This window comes from Bos mutus, chromosome 5 (genome assembly GCF_027580195.1).
Source record: "Bos mutus isolate GX-2022 chromosome 5, NWIPB_WYAK_1.1, whole genome shotgun sequence".
NCBI lineage: Eukaryota > Metazoa > Chordata > Mammalia > Artiodactyla > Bovidae > Bos > Bos mutus.
The window spans coordinates 112,113,501-112,131,540 of NC_091621.1; the positions used below are offsets into that span (position 1 = coordinate 112,113,501).

Here is an 18,040-nt window from a genome sequence, read left to right on the forward strand (position 1 = left end):
CAGCTGGGGTTCTGTGTTCAAGACACTCAGCAAACGCTCCTCCCCAGACCTACTAGAATGGGAGAACCTGACCATCCCTGATCCTTGCAAACTGGGCAGTTCCCAGCCCTGGGTCTCCTGCACGTGGAGGAGGAGGACATTTGGCAGGGGGGTGGAATCTTGTTAAGCAAAGAGAGAAACTGGAGAGAAGGAAAGAGAAGGTGGCTACTGGGAAAGGTCTGTCAGGCTTGGGGAAGCAGCCGCCGTGGGGTGGGGGCAACCTTGTCTCCCCCCCACCCCAGGGTGACTCCGGCCCTCACTACAGCCAGTGTAGCCCCTGCAGCCCTTGCTTCCCCACTAGGCCCTGGCGCGCCCCTCCATGCCCCCGCCTTCCCAGGGGGCAGGGGGAGAATTGCAGAAGCTCCAGGAGGAAGTGATTACACTCAGAAGCCCTGGTTTGCAGACACAGGTATCCAGCTGAGAATATTAAATCGCTGTTCACAGAGTCACCTACGTACACATAGGTGGGAAGTCATCCCCAGGGGGATTAGAGGGCCCCCGCCCTGCTCTTGGGAGCTTTGAGAGGTCTAGAGATTCTGGGTGGAGAGGTTCTGTCTGCACTCCCCGACGACACTGGGAGGCTTGGAAGACGTTATGGCTGGTTCCAAGCTGTGCTGGTGATTTTTAACACCTTATAATGCAACCAACGCTTTAGTAAAGACAGGAAGTCTGACTGGCCAGACAGATCCAGGGCCCCTGTCCACGGCGGAGGCCCCCTGGGTCCAGCTCAGGGGTGGGGGCTTCAGCCCCTCGGCCGAGGCGCTGCCGAGCCGTGCTCCCACCCTTGGGAGTGGGCTGCAGAGCTCAAGGCACAAAGTCACAGTGACTATTGTGACGCAGAGCTCCCCTCGGAGCTGACACGGAGCCGGGGCAAGGGCTGGGCTGGGGCCAGGGAGGCGTCCGGGAGTGGCTTGGGTTGGAGGCGAGGCTGTCCTGGGGGAGCCCCTCTGCCCAGTCTCTGCACCCTGATCCTGTCCGTCCTGGGAGGTGCTGCTTCCCAGGTCAGAGGATCTCACATAGCTTCCTGTGTCTCGTGAGAGGCCGGGTAGGGCCCTCATCCTGGGAAAGAGGGGGTCTCCCATTCCAGCAGGTCTGGGGAAGGGCATTTCCTGGGTGTCCTAGACACAGAACCCCAGCTGTTGCAGGAGGGTGGAGAGGATGGGAGGGCAGCTGGGGCTCCCTGTCCTGCGTGTCTCCCAAATGCCACTCGGGGGGCACCTGTGGCCAGTCCTGGGCCAGCTGGAGTGGCTGCTCCTCCCCCTTACCTGGAGTCCTGGGGGTTGGAGGCTCCACTGGTTGAAGAAGGAGCGTGAGGGAGGGTGAAGGGAAGGATCCCAGGGTGCGAGCCTCCCCACTCCTGCCGGCCAAGGCTCCACCCGCTTCCCCCTCTGATTCCTTCTGGATTAGCTCAGGGCGGCTTCACCCCAAAGACCGTCCAAGTTGGCAACAGCCACATGTCGGGCTGCTTGGCTTTTAATAAAATTTATGATTTAAATCTTGTGCTCTTAACACCTTCTTTGCAGGCCTCCAAGGGGAACAAAAATGTTGAAGCTTTTTACTCATTTCCTTCATCGCAGGGAGACCCTCACACTGGGCCAAAGCCTGTACGGGGGTGTGTGAACCCCGAGTGCACACATGCGCACGCGTGCACTCACACACACACACTGGGGAGGGGAGGGGCCTTTACAAAGACCAGTTGCGTCTCAGTCCCTGGCAAGTTCCCAGAACATCCATCGAGCCTTCAGTACAGAGACTCTCTTCTGAAGCGGCAGCACCTGCCTTAGACGCAGGGTGTCTGACCCCCGGCCGTGAGGTAGGAAGGAGCCTCATCAGTCAGCTCAGGGGCACTGAAGGAAATTCCACAACCCCGAGGACCTGAGCCTAGGGGGTGCAGGTGGTGAGGCCTTCCACAGTGAGACCCTCGCAGGGTCCCGGGCTCCAGGGTCAGGCCCAGACTGCCCCTCTCCCAGCCACCCTGGCCCTGAGCAGGGGGCAGCTGGGGCCCCGCAGGCTGGCTCTGAGGTCCAGTGCGCAGGGGAAGCCGCCTTCTAGCAGACGCCCAGCTAATGCACGTCCAGCGACACAGCTGTGGGACCATCCTGGTGTGAAAGCTTGTGGGAGAGCTGATGGGAGCAGGCCCGTTCCCGTGCCTGGCGGGTTCCGCTATAAGCCCGAGTATGCACCACTGCATTCGAGGCCAGAAGAGGAGCAGACGCCGCCCTCAGGGACTTTCCAGCCTCCGGCCTGGGCGGGGAGCCGGGGTCAGAGCATCCCCGCAGCGTCTGCAGGGTCCAGTCCATGTTGGGGTCCGCGGGCTGGACTCTGCAGTGTTGACGTCCTGGCTCAAGAATCCGGCGTCAGGTTCTCATCTCCCGGGTGTCCTTTGTCACCGTGACTAAGAGGCAGGCAGACAAAGCCCGCATTCAGGAGCCCATCCCTGGGAGATTGGCGCGGCCTGGCCAGTGAGACAGCACGTTGGCATCTGGGCTTTGCCCTCTAAAGCAGAAGCCATGTGACTGCTGGCATCTGACGCCCCCGGGTGAGGGCACAGTGGCCAAGTTCCGGCAGGGGGTCAGGTGTCTGAACAGGGCAGGCGAAGAGGCTGGTGATCCCTACCGGAGAAACCCCCTCTTCTGGGCCTTGTGTTCCCACACCTGTGGCAGTGGGCATCCTTATCCCTGTTTTAAAATGAGGAAACTGAAGATGAGAGAAGCCAGGTGAATTCTCGAGGCCACAGTCTGACACACAGCACAGACCAGAAGGCGATCCCGCCGTCTGACTTCTGGACCCTTGCCTTCTCGTGCACGGCCGAGGTTCCCAAGGGCCAAGCCCTGCTCTGCCCTGGCTCCCCGCCCGTCCAGCAGGGTGGGCATCCGCTGGCCTGGCCTCTCCTGGACAGCCACCCATCAGGCCCCCTGGGGACGTCCCACAGTGGCCCCACAGACCCAGGCCTAGTGGCTACTCATGTTCTCTTTTCTCCTGAAGTGTCAGGAGGCTCCTGAAGCCGCGGCTCATCCTGACTTTTCACTGCGGCGACAATCCAAGGAGAGCCAGGTGGAGCCCCCAGCTCCCGTCTCCCTGAGCCGTCCGGGGGTGGAGGCCACCCGCTGCCCACTCACAGCTCTGGAGGGGGGCGGATGGACACCACGGCTTCCCACCAAAGTCCGAAAGGAGCCCTGAGGAATAAAGTCACAAGAAAAGGAAACTGGAGCCCGAGCCAACCCGGCAGGAGCCGCCGGCTTCAGCGACACTCATGGGCTGGTCTCCACGTCCACGTCCTGCTGGGGGCCGCCTCCGGGTGCACCTGCCGGTTGGCCTCAGAGAAGCTGCAGACCTGAAGAATGCAGTTCTCTGCTCTCAAGCAGGAGAAACACAATTGCCCATTATCCTCATCATGGCCTGTGACCTAGAGAACGTAGCAGGGCTGAGGTCAAGGGTGACAGAGGCTCTGGGCTGCGAGTCCAGGGCCCTCTCCCACACTCCCCCAACACCTGGGAAAGCGTGTGGATCTCAAAGCAGCTTCCTTGGAATGCTCCCTCAGGGTCTAACCAGCTCCTAATTATCTTCGAGCCAGCCCAAGAGGCTCCAAATCATAGTCTTCTCCCAATCCAGAGGAGAAACCAAGTTCACGGGCAGAATTCTCCACTGCCAAGTTCTCCTCTCACGTATTCTCCTTACACCTTGTGGCCTCTGCGTCCCTCTGTCTGCAGCTGAGCAGGTGACCACGGGGCGAATCAGCACGCAGCAAGGCAGGATGAATGGGAGACCCTGGGGACAGCGACCAGTGTCACCCAACAGGTCGCTGTGGCAGACACATTGGCGCGTGGTGGCGATTTCATTTATGCAGCAAAACACACATCCTGCAGCGAGACTATGCACACTCTAGGCCTTCCCTGCTGGAGGAAGTGAGGCCCGGCAGAGCCGGGTGTGGGCAAGGCTGCGGGAGGGAAGTGTTCGGCCCGTGTGCCAACGTCAGTGGGCGGCAGAACCTGTATGGAGAGGGAGGGAACGCGGCGAGCGGGCCGGGTCCCCTTTGCAGCAGACAGAGAAACAAAGGGAAGCGGAAAAAAATAACTCTCACCAAAGTCCCCAGAACAACTTCTCGACATCAGGCCCAGAGCTGCCAATCTTCCTAGCTGATGGTCTTGGCAGCCCCCCATGCCCTCCTTGTTCCCAGCCTCCATTCTGTCCGATTCTGCAGCTCATGTGGTCCAGGGTATACATGTCAGCACATATCCCGGGGTTGGGGGTGGGGCGTGGCTCCAGCCCCATCTGAATCAGACCTGTGGGTGCTGCTCTAGGACAGAGTGAAGTGGGGGCCCTGGCATGCAAACCGTGAGCCACAGTAAGGGGGGCGGCCAGCCCCGAGTCCAGGTGGATGCCCAGAGGGGCTCCCCCTTTTCAGAGAGTCACTGTCAGCCTGTCAGGGCCGGGGTGCTGTCCACTCCTCTGCCCTCCCGTGACCCGAGCATCCCTGCTTCCCAGGGATCCCTGGTGTGGCTGACCGCGCGGGGACCGCTGGACTCTCCTGCCTTTCTAGCATCTGAGGACACATCCTGCCTGGATGAGCAGACTGCATGAGGCTCAAAGAAAAACAGCACGCGATTTTTAAATAACTTTATAATTTCCTGATGGATTTAGTTTGTGAATAAAAAAGAAAAAAAATGAACAAAGTGTTTACAATAGTTATCAAGGCAAAGTCGACTCTAACACAGTTTCTCTGTAATGTCACGATCGTGTCAGCGACACCACTGGGCCGGCGTGCAGTGGACGGCAGTGGTGGGCCCGCTCAGACACCACCCCTCGGCCGCTACCGTCGCCAAAAGGACTCAAGCTGCAGGGTCAGCGCCTGGGGCCCCGGCACCTCAGCAGGGGCAGCTCTGCCTCCTGAAGCCGGGGGGCAGGGGAACCATGGGAGACCCGTCTATGCCCTGCACACCTGCTGGACTCGAGCGCCCTGGGCTGCCCCTGCGGGTCCAGGGAGTGTGCAATACTGCTGTGGTGGTGGGGGGGAGGCAGCCCCACCAGGGCCGGGCTCTCTGGCTCAGTGGGGGACACCTCCTTTCCTGGCCAGGCCATTGCTGGGGCCGAGACCGGCAGCCTGGGGCGGGGGTCTCACAAGCTTTCAGGGAAAGGCTGCAGGGACTGATGCCAGAGGGGCTGGGCTCTGAGCCGGCCCCCAACCTGGACCGCAGGCTCCAGGCTGGCCGGGGCTTGGCCCATCCTGGATGGGCCCCAGAGTATAGCACCAAGTGGGCAGGAGGAGGCTCTGTGGCTGGTGTGGGGCTCAGGGGCCAGCGCCAGCCCAGGTGACCACGTGGGACCTGGCACGCTGGGCGGGGGCCAGTGTGGGGGTGAGGGCAGCTATGGGGTCAAGGATCTGGGAGTCTCTGGCAGAGTCCCTGAGGGTGGATAGGCAAGCCGGGCCCCAGGAGCCTCTCCCAAGCTCAGCGGCCGGTTGCCTGCCTGGATCTGGACCTGGCGTCACCCCAGTGGCCGGCCCGGCTGCCACCTCGGCCACCTTATGGGGAGAGGGGCGGTGTCTGGCTGCCCCAGAGCTTGAATTCCTTTGTTAACATGATATTGGTTTGATTTTTTTTTAGAAACACAGCTCTTTAATTTTTCAGTTCTACAACTACTCTGTAATATCTTAATTATCTTAACAATGGACACAATGGAACCACCCCGATTCTCTGAACCACACGGACAATATTGACAAGCAGAGAAACGAAAGAGGAGGTGGGGAGGGACAGGAACCCACCTCCATAAATCAATCCCTAATCCACCGCTCCCCCGGGGTCAGGAGGAGAAACACCTATGATGGGGGTCACAGCACTCGCCACACAAGCTGGGAAAAACCAGGAGACACTTGGTTACAGTTTTGACACTAAAAAGTTTGAAAAGTTTTTGCTTAAAAAGCACAGGACAGCCATTTTGTTCAGAAAGATTTTCCGTTTTCTTCCTGTGTTCCCTTAGTGTCCGGGGAGGAAACACCAGATTCCTCTCAAGACCTTTCTTTGATGGTTGCGCCCCTGCTGAGGGGTCAGGGCTGGCAGTGGTGGGTGGGCCTGGGTCTGTATGGCCCGCTGCCCCTCCCTCTTCACCCCCCGCCCCCACCGCAGCCCTGCGCTCCGCCGCTGATGGGAGATGAGGCTGGGGTGGGGTTGGGGGCCCACACAGGGTCCACGGGGACTCAGGAAGAGCCACTTGAGCCCAAGTCCACCCTCGCTCTTTCCCCGCCCTGGGGCTTTGCTGACATGGTGGAGTCCAAGGGGGGCACGGAAGGGCATGCGGGTTGGGTCAGCAGCAAATCCTGACCGTCAGCAGTCATCGACACCTGGAGATGACTTCCTATCCTCCTCTCGCTCCGGGGGGCGGGCGAGCTGCTGGAAAGCCCAACAGACCTTTCTGGACACAAAGGGTGAGCCCAGCTGCTGCCGTCCATGCTAGAAGCACCTTGGGCTCCGTCTGCTTCACTTGTGTTCCTAAGACGAGTTAGGAAGAGGGAGCTCTCAGGCCGCCTTCAGATGGTCAGATACATGGTCAAGGTCAGAGTTGAGACGGAGTTGCAAAGCCCCGCTCCCTTCTTCACACGTGACAGCCCACATGACGTCTTTTCCATTTCAAACACTGTCCACATCCTTGCAGACCTGCACCCAGACGCTTCATCACGAGCCAAGCGAGTGCCTGCAATGGAGTGGCAGGACCCAGGAAGAGGAGACGGGCTCCGTGCGAAGCTTCTGCCCTGCACCCCAGGTAGGTGCCACCCCCTCTCCTTCTCACTGCCCCCCGTGACAACTGTTACTTGGGGACAGAGCTCGAGGTGCTCAGGGCAACGAGACGTGCCAATGGGATGGAGGGTTTAGTGAGCATGTTAGGCGGCCTGCAGTGTGTCTCCAAGGTCACAGACCTTCGGAAGCAGCTCATGACCTCACACAACCATGAAGCCAGGAGAGGTCTGGGGACACAAGGCTCGTGTGCTGGGAACTGAGCCTTCAGCAAACGTTGGCTCAGAGAGAGAACTACACTCAGTAAGATGCTAAATGCTGGAGATTACATTCAATTTGCCCTCGTGGTATAGGCAGGTCCTTGCTCACTATTAAACTTCAGCCAGAGTTGACCCTCATCCAGGACCACTGATGTGTGAGGAGGACCACCCAGGAGGCAGAGGAGAGTCCTGCCTGGTTTAGGGACAGACAGATGGTGTCCGCCCAGAGTACTCCTACAGGTATCCACAGGCAGGCAGCAGGGACCATTATCTGACGGGGAAGGTGGGCCCAGCAGGGCCCGGAGGACCACCAGAAGAGCTGGCTGGGCCACTGCCCTGCATGGGGCCTCTTCCTCCTGCAGGCCAGGGAGGAGGTCCTTCTACCTTGGTTCTCCCATTGTGGTGGATAATTTGAGATTCCAGGACTACGGCCCTAAAACACCGGGGCTTTCTACGTGATTTATGGGCAGTGCAATAAATAAATGGGGTTGAGGTAATTGACTACGAATGGCCACCACTTACTGTCTGAGCCCTTCGGCACCCCTGCTCTGGCCAGCCTGGCTATCAGGAAACATCTCAGTAAGAAATTTATGAACAGAGTCCATTTAAACCTTCGATAAGGAGCACTCGACAGCTTCTCACGGGGGGAAGCTGGTTTATGGCGGGGAGTGGGGGCTGCTGGAGATGTGACCATATAAGTTAATGGTACCGTCACGGGCTGCTGGCGGGAAGATACAGGACTGACGGCTGTGACGACCTGACAGGCAGCCTCGGATTCTCTGGGTGAGTAACTCTGGGGAAGGGGAAGGAAAAAACCCATTTAACCCAGCAACTCTTTTATCAGAGGATGTGAGCGTCTGCTGGGTGTCTGGCCAGGGAGGTGATCAAAGGGCAAGATTCGGGTTAAGTGGTCTGTTTCTCGGTGCCTGATATTTATGACTGCCACCGTCTATGCATGGGGAAGACATCAGGACTCTCAACCGGATCTGCAACTTTGGGGTCGATTTTCTGGTTTGCAACATGGAGCCGGCCAAGTTCATTGAGAAGCATATGGATGTGCAGAGAAGACACCGTCCACTGTCGTAGCCCTTTACACAGCACGCTCCTTCAGGGGAACAAACCCCCAAATTCTGAGACATAAGATGGGATCCTATCCTACAGGCTAGTAACTGATGCAGCCTCTTGCCCCCCAAAACCCATAAATTCCATTATAATGAGAAACGCTGATTTCTGGAAGATTTTTCTGGAAAAGCTGCCCTCTATTAAGAGTTAAGATCGGACCAGGTGTATCTCACAGAATCCTCGACCCCGCCCCAGCCAGAGGCTGTCTTCATGGCTGGTGCCTGGCAGCCACGCAGGCACTTCATAAACACGGTCTGAGCAGAAGAGGGGAATGATTGCATGTGTGATGAACGACATCCGTGTGCAGCAGAGGCTGTGGGTCAGGATGAAGGCTGCAGCGGGGGCGGGGGGGGGGGAGGGACCGGGGCGTGCCCAAACCTGGAGTGCAGGGTAGGGGTGGGGTGGGGGAGGCAGAAGCACTCTTCAGGGGTGAGACAGAGACGTTCCGGGGAAGCCAGCCTGACCCAGAGGACCGGTCACATTCTACAGAAGCAGAGCTGCAGGCGTGGCCACACGGCCCTCTTCTCTTAGTGACAGGCGTGATCCACTGCACCAAGGAAGAGCGACTCACCCAGAGGCCGAGGACAAGCGCAGGGCCAGAAGGCAGGGAGGCCGGTTCCCCGAGCGCCCGCCCACAGGCCTGCCCAGATGCCTCTCGTGGACAGTCACCAGCATGGACAGGAGAGGAGAAGAGCTGGTTGGCTCCAGGTCCCTGGTCCCTCTCCTCCTCCACTCTTTCTGTTAATACTCTTTTGGGGATTTTTTTTTCTACCCTTTTAGGGGAAAGCACCTGTTCTGGTATCAGAACACATAGCGCTTGGGTCCACAGTGAAGCATCCCCCAGAAAGCTGAGCTCCGCAGCGTCCAGACTCCATCCGCATGCCATGGATGGGGGAGGGGGGCTCTCCCTATGTCCCCATCAGGGCATAGCCACCAGCATCCACAGTGTCACTGTTGATGGCCGGAGGGCAGCTCTCCACGGAGACTCGGCTGCTTGCCCGGCTGGGATGGCAGGACAGTTAGTGTGGGGACAACACCCAAAGAAGGAAGCAGGTTAGAAGACAGACGAGAAATGGTGCTGGCGCCTCACTGGAGGGATTAAGCGAGACGGGACAGGGTCTGTAGTGTGTCTGGTGCCAGGAGCCTAGGGCCTGGTTCCTCGAATGCCTCCTCTCCTGGCTCCCGGGTTCAACGCTCGGGCTGCTGGGCCGGCTGTTCCCGCGAGGGGTCAGGATGACTCTTCCAGGGCGTTGACCACCTGCTCCAGGATGTCGGGGCAGTGATCCGCGATTTGCTGCAGGACGGCGTTGGCAAACTCCTGCAACTCGGCGTTGTCCCGCTCACCTTTCTCCTGCTCGCTCTGAAGCTGAAAGGAGAGACGGATTCAGGTGAAATAAATCAAGCCTGTTCGCACTGAGTTCAGAATTATCCTTCATCAACCAAGGAAGGACGCTGGCAAACATGTGGATGAGCCTGGAGAGCATCGCGCTCAGTGAAATGAGCCAGACCCAGAAAGACAAACAGTGCGTGGTATCACCTACACATGGAACCCGGAGGGAGAAACGTCAAGTCAGATTCGAGCAGCAGAGACAGGGACAGTGGCTGCCAGGGGCTGGAGGTGTGAGAAACGGAAGTGGGGGGTAAAAAGGCACAGACTTTCATTTCCGAGATGAATGAGGTCTGAGGTGTAATGTACAACCTGGTGACCACCGTCAACAATACCGTGTCACACACTGAAATCTGCTAGGAGAGCAGGGCTTAGGGGTTCTCATACAGAAAAAGAGGAAATCGTGACACAACGTGTGTTAACTCAACCAAAAGGCTGGAGAAACTGTTCACGATGTCTGTGTACAACACGCCATCAGGTGTACCCCTTAAATATATTACTAGTGTGTCGATTTTAGCTCAGTGAAGCTAAAAAAGAAAAAGAAAAAAGAAATGATGAAGAAGAGTCAGTTTCCATGTGAAGTCTTCCTGTATCAGAATTAACAATTAGGAAAGTATAGAAGTTATCAAATGTCTCCTCTTGAAGATGAAGGTTAGAGGCTGGTCCAAGGCCCCCAGAGGGTGACCTGTGGAGCTGAGATCCCACCCTGGTGCTCTCACCGTGTCCTCCCACCAGGCCACGCTGTCACATTCAGGCCCAAGAGGGGGCGGGGCTCATGTGTGATCAGACAGGATCGTGCACACTGGTCCCTGCCCGAGGGAGGGCCCCGCCCCTGCCACGTGCTTCTGCTCAGTGCATGAGACTCCCTACGGCAGGCCACTGAGCCAAAGAGAAGCCGAGCTTGTTTACAGTGTATCTCCTATTGTTTAAACACTTTCTGACATTCCTCCATGCACTGCACCAGCGTGTATGAGGGCCTACTCTGTGCTCAGCGCTGAAATGCGACGGATTTGACCATTGAGCCCAGCAAGTACACAGATGACTATGACCCAGCCAGGAAAGGGCGGTGACTGAGGCCTGAACACGCGGTGAGGCAGACAGGAGGATGCCCGCGTCACCCTGGGGGGAGTCCCAGATGTTCCTGAAGGCTGAACAGGAGTGCATCCGGGAGGTCAGAAATAGAAGCAGCGGTCGAGCGGACAGAACAGGTGCAGACATGCAGAGCCATGGAGGGGTGTGGGTCTAGGGACCGTGAGACACACCCCTCCCCCAGCAGCTGAGCATCAGGCGGGGGACGGAGTACAGAATGGCAGAGGTGCTGGAGGGACAGCCTGGGGCCAGGCAGCATACGGAGAGCTAAGGGTTCAGGTTTCATCTGGTGAGAACCACAGGACGACAGCAGCAACTGGAAGCCCAAGAGCTTTAAGACAGCACAGTGATGTGATCGGTGTCGTGTTCTCAGAAGACAGAATGAAGTTGAAGCAGGCCACGTGGGTGGAAGAAGAGCACGTCCAGGGAGGTCACTGTCACGAGCCCAGGGGGGATGAAGGAGGAATACAGGATTGGTGGGGGACGTGGGAACAAAGAGGGGAAGGTGGGTGGGAGAATTTCTTAAGGCTGGACTGGTGGGAGGTGTGGTTACATGAGAGAGGGCAGAGAACAAGTCAGATGAGCCTGAAAATATAGGAGGCTGAGCAGCTTTTAGGGAAGGAAGGAAACTGAGTTTAAAGTGTAAACACACAGACTCAGGAGTGAGGCTGGCTGGGACTCAAGCTCAGCTCTGCCAATGACTGGTCTGCATGACCCGGACCCCTTGGAGCCTCAGTTTCCTCATCTGTAAAAAGGAGCAATGATATTACAGGGTGGTTTTAATGTCTTAATATTTGTATAAAGTACAGCACAATGTCTGACACACAGAAAGTGCTTGGGAAATGTTAGATGTTGTTATCAAAACTGTTATTGCTGTTTTTTATTAAGCAGATAAGATAACCCAGAAAGAGCATGTGGATTAAAATGCAAAAAGCAGCAAAGTTTCAGTTACACTGTTGACAGAATCTAGATGCTCTGAGCCAAGAATGAGCATGCTGCTTTTTCAAATATATCAAAGACCCGGGGACAGATTCAGAGCTGGTGACCTTCTGTTAAATGTTGAAAAAAGACCAGAATGTCTGGTCCCGAGTGTCTGGCAAGGGCCAGGTTCAGACCGTGCGAAGTCGGGTGCGTCCCGAGCTCTGGCTGTGTCACGTGACTGCGAGTTTCCGAAATGGGGAAAGCAAGGGGGTCGGGTGCCTTGTGAACACAGCGGCCTGGGCCAGAGCCCCGGGCTGCGATGCTTAGGTCTCACCCGCCACGCAGGCCGAGAGAGGAGGTTATGAGGTTATGCTGCTGCTTCAGCTTCTTATCTTGGGCTGGGGGACAGAGAAATCCTCTTTATCTTATTCTTTGTGGGCTGTGATGACTGACTGTGTGTGTCCCCTCAGATCCTTATGTTGAAATTCTCATCTCATCGTGATGCTGGTCTGAGGTGGGGGCCTTCCGGAGATGCTTGGACGTGAGGGTGGAGCCCTCATGAATGAGGAGAACTCAGAGACTGGCCTCCCCACCTCTCGTGAGGACCTGAGGAGAAGTGAGCCATCTGCAGCTCAGAGCACAGCCCTCGGTAGAACCAGCTTGTGTGCCAGGATCCTGGGCCCGCAGCCTCCAGAACCCTGAGGAACAAACCTCTGTTGCTGATAAGCCACCCAGCTTATAGCATTTTGTTATAGCAGCCTGACTAACATAGCGAGTAGTGCTTTTAAAGAAAGCTATGGAAGGGAAAAAAAGGGGGTTGGATTTGGCTAGTCGAAGATTTAAAATATTTGTATGGACTCAGAAAAGATGTAAGTAAAAACACAAGTTTTTGCTTGGGAAACGTTTAGAGTAAATAAAACAAACAAAGAATTGCTATCAATATATTAATGAAAGTAACAATAATCCTAATAATCTAATAGAAAAAACAGGCAGAGGATATGAACCAAAAACTCACAGAAGGAATGTAAATAGTTAATAAGCACATTCAATGATAGTCAGCTGTTGTGAATTAAAGAATAGCAAATTAAGCAAGATAGGCTTTTATTCCACCCCCCCCCGCACCTCACATTGGCAACAAAAGCTACAAAGATTGTTAACAATCAGTGTTGGTAAAGACCTGAGGAAGTGGGCCCTCATATATACCACTGATGAGAGTATAGACTGGGGAGCCCTCTGGTCTCTTCAACCAAATTTGATTGCATGTGTACTTTATGTAAGTAATTCCACTTTCTAGAGTATATTCTACAGAAAATACCAGTAAGAAATTCAAGAATGTATGCACAGGTATGTTTACCAAGGCAATTTGTAGGAATGAAACTTTTTTTTTTTTTTACTAACCTCAGTGTCGAACAAGAGGTGATAGAGGTCTGTATGTTTGGGCTTATGTACAGAAAAATGTATGGACAAAGAAACAGACCTGTGAAGAGTGGTTAGTCTGAGTGGATGGAATGATCTGTATTTTACTCTGTATTCTTCTGTACTGTTTAACACCCACAAGTACTGTCGCTCTTACTAAAAGAAATACGAATGAAAATATGTAATATAAATATTCAAAGCTGCATGTATTTTTCAAATGTGTAACTGTTACCTATTCTAAGACTAAGAGAAGAAAGCAACAGAAATGTATAAAACATTCATTCAAAAAGTACTGACTGGTTCGCCCATGAAAAGGAATGGAATTCTGACCCAGGCTACCACATGAACCCTGAAAACACTATGCAGTGTGAAAGAAGCCGCCACAGGAGGCCGCATTCTGGACGCTCCCATTTTTATGAAACGTCCAGACAAGGCAAACTCAGTGAGGGGGCGGCCAGCGCTGCCCAGGGCGAGGGCGGGACGGGGTGGTGGGAGGGCCTGTGGAGTGATGAACACGTTGAAAGCTGGCTGTGGTGGCGGCCACACAACTCTGAGAATCATGCCTTTTAAGTGAGTGGATTGCACGATGTGTGAATTCTGTCTCAACGAAACCGTAAGGACACAGTGAGTCCTGCTTGCAAAGTCCTGCAGAGCAAATGCCGCCGAGAGGGAGGAAAGTGCTGCAGCCTCAGCCAGGGTGGAAAGGAGGAGAAGAGGGGACAGTCCCTTGAGGAGGTGGAGGGAGATGTTCAAAGACAGAGAAGGCTCGTTCCAGACAGAAAGCCAGCAAGAGTGGAGCAGGCGTGGAGCAGGAGGAGATGCGCTCGGCTGGTCCCTGGGGTTTGGGGCCACAGAAACTACCAGATCTTGGCAGAAGTAACGCAGGTCTCCCTAGGCTGGCCGGGCATGGGCACTGCCCCCAGGGACCCCCAGCCCTCTCCACGCTCTCTGTGATGCCCACTGAGGGCTCTGGTCTCCACTGCAGGCACCTCATTATCAAAACAGTGGGGACAGACTGGAGTGAGCTGAGAGCGCGACGCAGGTACGACTCAGATGCAGGGTGAGAGGAAATGTGATCGTGACCCAACATCATCAGGCCTGGAAGCGGAAGGGGGAAGGGCAACAGAACGGGAGGAGGACCAGAGAGAGTCAGGAGTGATGGAAGAATGGAAGAGACACGGGGCAAACCAGGGGCCACAAAGGCTGTGAGTTCCCAACACCTAACGAATGGTCTGCCTGGGGAAAGGTGCTTAGACACAGAGGGGTGAGAACAGAGGCGGCAGTGCCCCTTCACTGGCGGGTCCCTCTCCGTCTCCGGGGACTGAGGCTGGCTTGCACTTGATCTGGAAGCAGCACCACGCGTGGGCACAGTGGGGCAGAGAGAGATTCCACTGGCACTGGATCCATTATATGCTAGTGATTTCCTGTCTTGAAAAAAAACCTCAAAGATCAACCTTTCCTGTGAAACGGGAACTGCTTCTCAAATGAGGATTTCTGTTTTGACTCTGAAATGCAAAGCTTTAGTCATCTGAGGTCCGAGGAGTGCTGAGTGTCGGGAAAAGTGTCGTTAAAACTGCAGACCACTTAGGGAAGAAAGGCAATGTGAAGAAACCAAACGAAGACTTGAGACAGCTGTGCTCTTGCAGCACAGGTGTGAGAACAAATCCTGAGGGGGATTAGTACCTCGTTATTTAACAGTATTTCATTAGCATGCACAGCACATGCAAAAAAGAAAAAAAGGGCAGTTTCTGTGTGGTTTCAGCATGTAGTAGACCCCGTGGATGAACCAGGGAAGGTGTATTCTGGCTTCCAAAACTGAACTTACCAGCTTGTCTCTCCATCCTTTGCCCCGCCCCCACAAAGAAAAGCCCCTTAGACTTAGCACAGAGAAGGATTTCCCCAAACGTACAGACATGCAATATTGGGGATTTAATGAAAAAGGTCATTCCATCTTAGATGCAATGCTCCTCCGTCCCTCTTCCCTTCCTTGTTAAAGTGACAAATCCCAAGTTAGTAGATACAAACTCAGCTGAGTAAGCCAATAAATCTACCATATCCTACTTTCTTCCTTCTAATACTGCCAGGCCAGTTCTACCCCTGCAAGTACTACAGTGAAAAAACACTACCGTCTTGTTTATTTTCAAAAACACCATAATCATATGCAGTGTGTAGGTTCACAGAATCTCCCCCTCTAGATACAGAGATGCAATTTTCTGGGTATGTGCTGAGAGCTTTGCATCTAAAGACAAACAACAACCACCCTAAGAACATTTCCAAATACATTTAAAAAACAAACGTGTTCCCATGAATCCCATAAGCTCCTGTAACAGCAGCATCAAATCCCATACCTCAGCATCTCTGCTTTCTCCATAAATAAACACCTAACATGAAATCTTCCCCAAGCGCCTTGGGCCTCTTCCTACTTAACCTTAAGAGAACTAAGATACTCTGGAGGAAGGGAATCTTGGAGTTAGAGGTGTACAGCCATCTGGCTCCAGAAGAGAAGATAGAAAATAGGGTTGGCTAAAAGAAATGGCGGGGGGGCGGATTTGGTCCAGTGTCTAAGACTCTCCACTACCAATGCAGGGGGCCGGGTTCCATCCCTGGTCAGGGAACTAGATCCCACACGCCGCAACTAAGACCTGGCACAGCCAAATAAATAGCTTTTAAAAATTAAAAAAAATAATAAAGAAACAGGGACTTGGAAATGTGGCTGAGGATGACCGGGAGGGTGGCATCCTGCATGTGGGTGCTACTGCTGTCCATGGCGAAGGACAGACTGCTCAGGGGGCTGGCAGCCATGAGCCTGTTGTGCAGTTGCTCAGTCCTGTCTGACTCTGTGACCACACGGACTGCAGCATGCCAGGCTTCTCTGTCCTTCATCTTCTGGAGTTTGCTCAAACTCACATCCACCATCTCATTCTCTGTCGTCCCCTTCTCCTCCTGCCTTCAACCTTTCCCAGCATCAGGGTCTTTTCCAATGAATCGGTCTTCGAATCAGGTAGCCAAAGTATTAGAGCTTCAGCATCAGTCCTTCCAATGAATATTCAGGGTTGATTTCCTTTAGGATTGACTGGTTAGATCCCCTGGAGAAGGAAATGGCAACCCACTCCAGCACTCTTGCCTAGAAAATTCCATGGATGGAGGAGCCTGGTGGGCTATAGTCTATGGGGTCGCAAAGAGTCGGACACGACTGAGCAACTTTACTCGTTGTTGGTTCGATCTCCGTGCTGTTCAACGGACTCTCAAGAGTCTTCTCCAGCAACAGTTCGAAAGCATCAATTCTTTGGTGCTCAGCCTTCTTTATGGTCCAACTCTCACAACTGGAAAAACCATAGCTTTGGTATATGCACCTTTGTTGGCAAGGTGATGGGAGCCTGAGGAACTCATTACTGAGGTAACACAGAAATGACACATCCGATCTCAGAACAACGCCACAACGCTCCTGCTCCTCCAGGTCGCACGGCCCTGGCCCGTCAACTAGCTCTGTTCCCGCCCTCTCCCCTGCCCGGCCTCTGACCACGGCCTCCGGGGGCTCTTTCACCCAAGCTTTCTGGACCCACCCCTCTCAAGTGCATGCGTGCCCGGTCGTTTTCCTCTCATTCACCATCAAGTGTCTAAAATAACTCTACATTTCCTACCTCTGCTTCCCACTTTCCTCCTTAACATCTAAGAGTTTAGCCTTCTGCCATTTCGCCAAAATCGCTCTCTCAAAATTTGACCACGTACCTTAAATGGAGATACGACACAATCCCAGGTGGGAAGCCTCAACACTGTAAGAGTGTTGATTCTGCCCAAACTACCTGCCGGTACAGTGCACTCCAATCACAGCTGTGGCAGGTGTGTGTGTGTGTGTGTGACAGACACGCTGATTCAGGGCACGAGAGGGAACGTAAAGAGCTCAGAGCAGCAGAACGACCACGGAGAAATAGTGCTACAAAACAGGTCTTCACGTGATGAAATATTCCTCTAGAACCCAGATTTTAGAAGGGCTGCATTGTAACCCTTTTTATGGATGTATTCTAATTTATTTCACGAATTCAATTATTAGAAATGTAGTCTGTTTTCATTACTATTAATATTAGTGTGTTGAAATTTTCTAAACATAAACCTATGCATATCTATGGCTGTCTTCTTAGAATCCTGCATCAAAAGGTATACACCTTTTTAAAGCTCTGGACATGTCACCAAACTGTTCAGAACAGCCGCGCTAACCTTCAGTCAACAAATAAGGGTGGCCATTTCCCATCCTCCGGGTCCCCTGGGGTCACACCCACCTCCCCTGCAACCTTGCCAATGAGACAGGGCTGTTTTCATTCGCAGTTCTACGTAGTGAAGCCAAAAACAGAGGCGAAGTATTTAAAAATATGTTTATAAGGCCATTTCCTCTCTTGAGGAATTCCTGTGAACATCCTCTTCAGGCCACCTTTCTTTTGGTTTAGTTTCTTCCTCTCTGATCTCCTGGTCACAAACCTTACCCCGGCTCTTGGATCTTAGCATCTTCTGCTTATTGCAATAGCTTCACAACCATCTCTGGAGAAGGAAATGGTAACCCACTCCAGTATTCTTAACTAGAGAATCCCATGGACACAGGAGCCTGGTGGGCTATGGTCCACAGGGTTGCAAAGAGTTGGACACAACTGAAGGGACTGAGCACACAGCACCATCTCAACCCTTTCTAAGATGGCTTGGGTTAAGTTTGCTCCTCCTCTTCCAAGATCTTAAATGATTTCCTCCCTACAAACAGAGTCCAGTCCCTCTGGCACAGCGGCCACCATCTGTCCCGTCCCACTTTCCCAGTTTCATCTCCAGTATGTCCTGGTCATCCTCTGTGCTTTCGCTCTGATGCGGGTCCCTCACCCTGGGACATGGACCATCTCACCTCCGACACTGCCGCTTCCCATCTAACTTATCCTTCGTCATGGAGACGCCCCTTGTCGGAAGTGAACACTGTTGTTGAAGCATTCATTTTGTCTCGTGTCTCAGGAGTTGGCTACATGTTTAATTCCCCTGCGCTTCGGCAAGTTCCTCAATGAATTCTTTTTTACATACCAAGGCTACTGAGCAAAGCAGCCTGC

The 18,040-nt window shown here is 54.1% G+C and overlaps 1 protein-coding gene across 6 annotated transcripts in view; it reads right to left on the bottom strand.

The window, feature by feature from the left end:
- Positions 1-4,641: 4,641 nt before the first annotated feature.
- ERC1 (ELKS/RAB6-interacting/CAST family member 1) overlaps positions 4,642-18,040 on the bottom strand; it is a 270,866-nt gene continuing 257,467 nt past the window's right edge. For all 6 annotated transcript variants that reach the window (XM_070371714.1, XM_070371712.1, XM_070371717.1 and 3 more), the window contains one exon: positions 4,642-9,515. In XM_070371714.1, coding sequence (XP_070227815.1) covers positions 9,378-9,515 — 138 coding nt within the window. In that variant the 3' untranslated portion in view covers positions 4,642-9,377. The remainder of the gene's footprint in view (positions 9,516-18,040) is intronic.